The sequence below is a fragment of the Dryobates pubescens genome, chromosome 4, assembly GCF_014839835.1.
Source record: "Dryobates pubescens isolate bDryPub1 chromosome 4, bDryPub1.pri, whole genome shotgun sequence".
In the NCBI taxonomy this organism is placed as follows: domain Eukaryota; kingdom Metazoa; phylum Chordata; class Aves; order Piciformes; family Picidae; genus Dryobates; species Dryobates pubescens.
Genome location: NC_071615.1, coordinates 25,303,686 through 25,311,334, shown reverse-complemented (window position 1 = coordinate 25,311,334; position 7,649 = coordinate 25,303,686). Strand labels below are relative to the sequence as shown.

Here is a 7,649-nt window from a genome sequence, read left to right as displayed (position 1 = left end):
CTGGGGGCAGGGGTTGGGGTGAGGGAATAAAAGCATTCCTGCATGTCTGGAGTGAAGGGGAAAAAAAAAAAAGAAAAGAAAAAAGAAAAAAAAAAGAAAAAAAAATAAAGGGGGAAAGTGAAAGGGGAGGGGAAGAGCAGCCAGGGCCTGGAGCCGCCAGTGAAATGATGCTTCCCCATCCCTCCTGCTCAGATAATAGTTAACTCGGGGTTAAAGATTAACCGCCGGGCAAAGCAGGGTATAAATGGCGCGGCGAGCCCGATGTATACGAAGTGCCTGGCGATCCTCAGCCTGCCCAGCCGCCCTCGCCCCGCTCCTTTCTCAACGACATGAGCAGCCCGCGGCGGCCGCCCCGCTGCTGGCTGCCAGCCTTGCTGCTGCCGGCGCTGCTAGGCGGGGTGGCCCCGCAGCCCATGCGCTGCTCCCCCTGCACCCCGGAGAAGCTGTCGCTCTGCCCTCCCGTCCCGCCCGCCTGCCCGGAGACTGCCCGCCAGCCCGGCTGCGGCTGCTGCCAGACCTGCGCCCTCGGCCCCGGCCAGCCCTGCGGGGTGTACACGGCCCGCTGCCGTCAAGGGCTGCGCTGCCACGTCCCGCCGGGGGAGCCGCGACCGCTCTCCGCTCTCATCCAGGGCCAAGGGACCTGCTTGCCAGCCAGCGAGGCCGGAGGGACGCGCACGGCCGAACCGACAGGTACCACGGGTGGCGGCGGGCCGAGGGGAGCAGCGGACGGGGACGCCTGGGATAGGGGAGGGAGTCGTGATGTTCAGGGGAACAACCTGGATCGGGAAGGGGCCGGACAAGCGGGGGAAATCAGCGCTCTGGCTGTGCGAGGAGACAGGCATCAGGCTGCGGGTTCGAGGGAGCCTTACCCACCCACAGGCTGCGAGCGCAGAACTGTGCAGTGCTGGAGTGGGGTGATGCGAAATTCAGGATCAAGTTTGGTGGAAGCTATAGACAGTTTCGCTGTATAAAATAATTGACTCGCTTGGGTTGGAAAGTATCTTTAAGATCATCAAGTCCAATCATTCTCTAACTCTACCAAGTCTGGTGGTAAACCGTGTCTCTCGGCACCACATCTCTGCCTCTTTTCAACACCTCCAGGGATGGGGATTCAACGTCCTCCCCGGGGAACCTATTCCAGTCTTTAAGAACCCTTTAAGCCACGATGGGTCTTCTAACATCCAACTGTAAACCTCTCCTGTTGCAACTTGAGGCCATTTCCTCTCATGCTGTCACTTGTTTCTTAGGGCAAGAGACTAACTCACATATGGCTCCAACCTCTTTTCAGGGAGTTGTAGAGAGCTAGATGGTCTCCCCTCAGCCTCCTTTTCTCCAGACCGAACAACCCCAGGTCATGGGGGTTTAGTAGCAAGCCATGACTGGAATAGGACAAATGTATTTTGGATTTTATGTCCATCTCCAAAAGTCCTGATTTGGAATCAGAAGACCTACATAGTGTTCATGCCTGTCTTCTTTTGAAGAATAAAACATATTGAAGTAGTTCAGTGCTAGCTGCTTGATCAAAAAGACATCTTAAGCCTCTTATGCTATTTGATTAATCAGGAACTTTTTCAGTGCTACTTCATTATCTTGCAATTTGATGTTTTCACCATCATTACTGCTATCTTCATGCAGTGGTGACTAAGGTGACTCAGTAGCATTTCAAAAATAATCGTTGGTGATCCAAAATGCCAATGGCTGTTGGTGGCTGGAAGTGGAGATTCTCTTGTACTTGAGAGGGCAGGGAGGGGAAAGAGTGGTTACTAAAACTGGGTGTTTAAGCCTCCTGACGTTAAAAGGTCTAGGATTTTATTTGATTCTCTCCTTGCTTTTCCTTTTTTTTGCTTTCATTCTTTCCCTACTCTATCTTCCACCTCCATTTTCTTTTAAACATCACCAAAAGAAAGAGGTGTTTTCCAGTCCATTGGATGGTTGCAGCCTTGACCCAGCAAGCTACTTGAAGGCATTCAGACACTTTTATCCCATGACGTGGCCCTCCAAGTGCAAAGTGCTTTTTTTCCTTCCAGTGAGAGAGTTCACGCGTGCTAAGTGAGGCACTGACATGCAGGCCATGATCAGGCACAGCCAAAGAGCTCCTGACTATTCCATCCACTGCAGGCCAGCATGAGCTACTGCTGGCTACTGTGGATTGCTGCCCCATCTTATATGTGAGGCAAGCCATGGAACAAAGTACAGGATGCCATGGGATCAGGTCTGGACCCCAGTACCTTTTCCAGATTAAAACTGAAATGCATCATGCTGATGAAATTATAGATTCATGACAAGTTTAACTCCAGTCTTTCCTCATTTAGCAAAGTCTCAACCATCTACTGTAGCCAAGAAGGGCACTTTCTTAAATATCTGAGATACTGGCTGCAGCTTCATCTTTGAGATCAGAGTGATCTTGAAGGATCACAAAATAAGGAACTTGTCAAAGAACAGCTGATATGTCCTCCTATGAATTTATGACAAATTTAATCTGCTGTGTTGCAGATGTAGTTTTATTCCTTCTGTAAGAGGCACTGCAGTGGATCTCAGGTGTTACTTTTTATTGCTGTTATTTCTTACTATTTTTTTCTTTGGAACTTGGAGAAATAAATGCAAAAACTGACTGAAGATACTCACATTATTATCACTCCTTTCCAGATTCTCTCGAACCTGAAGACCTGCCTTTGGAAAGTACTGAGTTGACACAGGCTCAGCTGCTGAGCTATCAGCTGATGTTTCCCATAGGCCATGACAAATCCATCCCCTGGAATGCCATCACTGCATATGAAAATATGAAAGCCAAGAGAGTATCTGAACTCAAGAAGTGGAAAGAGCAGGTGGGTTGGGGTTTTGTTTGTTTGTTTGTTTGTTTTTCAAACCTTTCAGGGACTGTTTCAGTAGATGTTATTGATTTAGAATACAAGATTAAAATGTGCATGACATCCTACTGGGATGACAGCACTTTGGGTGGCCAGAAAACAGACTTCTGAAATGCCTCTATCAGGTGATTGAGGAACAGGCAATGGGGCAGAGGCAATAAAAACAGGTGTACACCAAGGGCCAACAGACACTAATTGGATCACAGGAGGTTCCACCTGAACATAAAGAAAAACTTCTTTGAGGGTGGCAAAGCACTGGACCAGGCTGTAGAGAAGCTGTAGAGTCTCTGTCTCTGGAGGCATTCCAAACCTGCCAGGACGTGTTCCTGTGTGATTTAGTCTGGGTGATCCTGCTCTGGCAGGGGGATTGGATTGGATGATCTTCAGAGGTTCCTTCCAGCCCCTACCAGTCTGTGATCAGGTGTGTCCTGTACAGACTCCATGCCAAGGCTGAGCCTTCCTTTGCATTTCCTATCACTTTATAATATGAGTCCTTAATTTCCAGGAGCCCATGTTAAAATCTTGGACTCCTTATGTATTTTAGTCAAAAAATAAAGGTGTTTGTCACTGGTCCAGTGCTCAGTGGCATGAAAGGGAGTCCTTATATCCAGGTATTGATGGCATGCCGGTGCAAGCCCAAACGTGTTTCTTGCAGATGACAGGGATTCACCATCAAGTAGCTGCGTGTAAAATGACAGAAAGCTCAGCAATTAAATTGAGCTTTTACCTCCGACACTGCAAACCGCAGTGGAGCTGTGGAGCCTTTGCAAGCAGGTCCGTGTTCCACTTGAGGGCACCAGAGAACCGCAGTTCGACCAGTCCCAGGCAGCGAGCGGCACGGCGCTGAGTTAGAACCGGGCACCACACAAGCCCAGTTTCCTAAGGGGCACAGACACCCTGAAAAACAAAGCAAAAAACTAACTAACCCCCATCTCAACCTAGGAGGTTTGGTTACACGTGCAGAGCAGGACTTAATCATTTATCTTCTCTGAGATAATTCTACGAAGTGATGTCAGCTCTGGTTCTGAATTGTAGGCTTTGCTTTTCTCACCCAGAGCCCCACACTGGCTTGAGCAGGACTGCTTGTGTGAGGGGCGGGCACAAGGAGGTCTTGCAAGAGGGCATGATCATTTCACACTCTGAAGTGAAAAGTACTTCTTTACTTACTTCTCCTCCCCTTTCCCTGCTTTGAGCACACTAGGCGCTGTTAAAGCATGACAGCCGTGATTTGGGGAAAGGGAGGAAGCAAACTGTGACAACACTGAACAATGCAACAAGTTCTTCATTCTCAGTTCCAGGCACTTTGGGTCTGGGTCTCAGAGCCACGGGGCTGCCCTCTGTTCTGCTTTGATGACAGCTCTGTCCTGCACAAAAGATAAACACTCAGATGTTTGTTCTTGCACCATCTCTATATGCCTTTCACCTATTCTCCATGCAGCAACAGAGTGCAGGGCCATGGCAACCCAGAAGACGTGGCTGGGCTCACGTACACCAGCCTCCTAACGTGCACCTCCCCATAATAGGAGAGATTGTGCCCTTGGAGCAGTAATGTGTTTACTTAGCACAGGTTAAATTTCCTTGTGTGGCAATTGCAGGACTTAAATCCTCATGTTTCTGAGGACAGAAAATACCTCAAAGAATAAAAAACAAAGGCCTAAGTGCAACACCAGAGTTTTCTGGCCGTCCTACTGAAACAAGTAAAAGCTACCTGTCAAGCAGCCTGGTGCAGATTATATGACTAATAAGCATTTTGAGCTGCTTTTTTGCGGGCTTTACGCTGGTCACTTTTTGTTTGGCTTGCTTCTGTGTGATTTTGGTATTGACAGCCTTTGCTTGGTGCTCTTGCAGGGACCTTGTCAGAAGGAGCTCTACAGAGCACTGTATAAATTGGCGAAGGCTCAGCAGCAAAGCGGAGGGGAGATATACAAATTCTACTTGCCCAACTGCAACAAGAATGGTTTTTACCACAGCAAACAGGTACCTGCTTCTTCCCCTGCCTGCGCACAAAGCCCTGCCACCAGCCTGGCACAGTCAACCCTTCCCTGGCCCTCTGCTCCCAAGCTCAGGAGCTTGCAGCTGCTGGAAAAGCGGGTTGTGAAAACAGGGATACTTGGTTGTGAGAGCAGATGGTTTGTCCTTCTTCTCTTAGAAGTGAGCTGCATGCTGTGGGCTGACAGCAATGGAGGCAGGAGGCTTTTCCATTCACAGAACAGGTGCAGGCAGGGCCGTCTCCAAATTCGTTTTAACCCTGTCTGCTCCCAGGCCAAATCAAGCCCCTGGTCTATTCACACACTCATAGTTGACATTAATTCACAGTGTCCACCCTACTGCCTGCAAAGGCCATTGAATAGATAGAAAACATTGCAGAGAAAGGAGGCTCTCAGCTCCCAGGTGGTGAAAAACTCACATAGGCAGTGAAAAAAAACCCTCTGGAGCAAAATTAGCTTTCTGAAAGGGTCACCAAAAAAACTGGATCTGTGCTGCTTATGGATTATGTTATGTGCTCATTTCCATCACAGCCTCCAAAAGAGCCATTGCAAGTTACACCGAGAGTAATCGGTAAACTAACTAAAGCTCCAAACCTCAAGCCACACCCTGCTAACCACAGGTCATGCACACAAATTTAGCAGGTCTGCATAAATCTGTGTCATCGAGACTCCTTGGTTTTGGGCATGCCAGTACCGTGTGACTCAGACACTGTGACCCGCGATCTAATCATGCACAAACAGAATTCTGTTTAACCCCCTCACAAGAAAAAACAACAACAAAGCAAAACACCTATTTTTGCCTCCTTGCATTAAGGTCCAGACCATCCAGTCACTGCTCTCTCCCTACCAGCTGGCATAGTCTGCCTTCATAGAAACGCAGAATCATAGAATGGTTTTGGTTGGAAAAGACTTCTAAGAGCATCGCGTCCAACCATCAGCCCAAAACCACCATGGCCATTAAACCATGTCCCAAAGTGCCATATCCACACATTTCTTGAGCACACCCAGGGACAGTGATTCCACCACCTCCCTGGGAAGCCTGTTCCAGTGCCTGGCCACTCTTTCAATGAAGAAATTGTTCCTAATCTCCAGCCTAAACCTCCCCTGGCACAATTTCAGGCCATTTCCTCATTTTATCACCTGATACTAAAGAGAAGAAACCAACCCCCCATCTGACTCCGGCCTCCTTTCAGGGAGGTGTAAAGAGGAATTTCCTTTGGTTTCTCATGCTGGAAGACATTTCTGATTTACAGTGCTGTTTACCAAAGGGTGGGTATACTGTTTTCAATCCAGTGTTGCTGAGCATGGGTCAGGAGGGTAGATTTAGACTGGATAATAAGAAGAAATTCTTTCCAGTGAGGGTGGTGAGACACTGGAACAGGTTGCCCAGGGAGACTGTGGATGCACCCACCCTAGAGGTGTTCAAGGCCAGATTGTATGGGGCCTTGAGCAGCCTGGTCTACTGGAAAGCATCTCTGCCCATGGTGGTGGGGTTGGAATTAGATGATCTTTAAGGTCTGTTCCAACCCAAACCATTCTATTAATCCGTGAATCCATGAATCTCTAGCCAGTGTGTCGCTCAGCTGTTCTGTCAGAGCAGGGGCCACCCCATTAAAGAAAGTCAGTGCACACCAGATACCCCCAGCTCTGCTCCTAGTTCTGTCCAGCGCTTCTGCTTTCAATGTGGCACAGGTAGCCTTCTGCTGAGAGTGACTTACTCTGTTTTGCTAATCACCTAGTGTGAAACCTCACTGGATGGAGAGTCTGCTGGCTGCTGGTGTGTCTATCCCAAAAACGGAAGAAGAATTCCTGGATCTCCAGAAATGAAAGGAGACCCCGAATGCCAACAGTATCTCGACTCACAAGAATAAAACTCAACACATTAACTCCCACCAGGTTTCCTGTGGGGCCTGCCATTTCAGGAAGGTAGCTTTTGTGTGCCTGATTTTCAGCCTATGAGTAACCTCATAAAGTAGCTTTTTGACTGCAGGGGGATTGCTCAGATGCTGGAGTGACAGATACCAGCAACTGCAACACCAAGTCCTAAAGCCCTGTGCATACCTTGTTTGTATAATACTCTTGTGTGTAAAGCTTTTGAGTTATTTATTTCACAGTACCTGTATTTTTGTGTCTGTGTGTGTTGTTACTAATTTATATCCTCAAACACTTTATAACTTTATATGTAAATACTTAATGTTATTGCTCTTAAATGTATGGATCCTATGTTGGAGGAATGTTGCTACTTAAAAACTCCTAATGGCATAACCCTGTTGGGGGAAAAAAATGGCTTGTAAACTTGCCTCTTTTTTTTTTTTTTTTTTGTACTGGTTATTTATAGATATAAAACTGAATTAAAGAAAGAAAGCAAAAAAGCCTTCAGTAGAGAACAGGCTTAGAAACTTATTTAAAACCTGCTTTGTTTGTCTGTCACGTTGCTTTTGCACCTCAGTTTCAGTGTCAAGCTGTTTCTTAAAAGATAATATCTCAACCCTGGTTATAAACAGAGGCTTCTGATGGGATAGGGTTTGTCTCTGGTTTCCAAACAGGGAAGAACACGACAAGATATTCTGTGCCAGCTTTGGACAGGTGTAAGTTCTTCACCTGTTGACATTGTCATGTCATTTAAGATGAGCTATTCAATCCTATCCTCTACACCGTCTTGCTTTCTGCTTGCTCCCAAATTCAGTGGCAGGTGGGAGAGTAGAGAAAAAGGCACCTCTGGCAGATCTGCCTCCTGAGTTTCTAGCTTCCCTTTCCAGAGCTCTCACTGCCCAGTTCCACTTCTCCCAGCCTC

At 47.6% G+C, this 7,649-nt stretch overlaps 1 protein-coding gene across 1 annotated transcript; it reads left to right on the top strand.

Annotated features, from left to right (window-relative positions):
* The first annotated feature begins 290 nt into the window (after positions 1–290).
* IGFBP1 (insulin like growth factor binding protein 1) lies at positions 291–7,141 on the top strand. Its single transcript, XM_009898367.2, has 4 exons — positions 291–690; positions 2,647–2,825; positions 4,716–4,844; positions 6,595–7,141. The coding sequence occupies exons 1-4, from the start codon at positions 330–332 to the stop codon at positions 6,724–6,726; spliced, it is 801 nt and encodes a 266-aa protein (XP_009896669.2). The 5' UTR covers positions 291–329; the 3' UTR covers positions 6,727–7,141.
* Positions 7,142–7,649: the final 508 nt, after the last annotated feature.

Coding starts and splice junctions, on each gene's coding strand:
- IGFBP1 (XM_009898367.2), top strand. CDS start 330: ATGAGCAGCCCGCGGCGGCCGCCCCGCTGCTGGCTGCCAGCCTTGCTG. Junction 691..2,646: donor GCGCACGGCCGAACCGACAG/GTACCACGGGTG, acceptor ACTCCTTTCCAG/ATTCTCTCGAACCTGAAGAC. Junction 2,826..4,715: donor TCAAGAAGTGGAAAGAGCAG/GTGGGTTGGGGT, acceptor GTGCTCTTGCAG/GGACCTTGTCAGAAGGAGCT.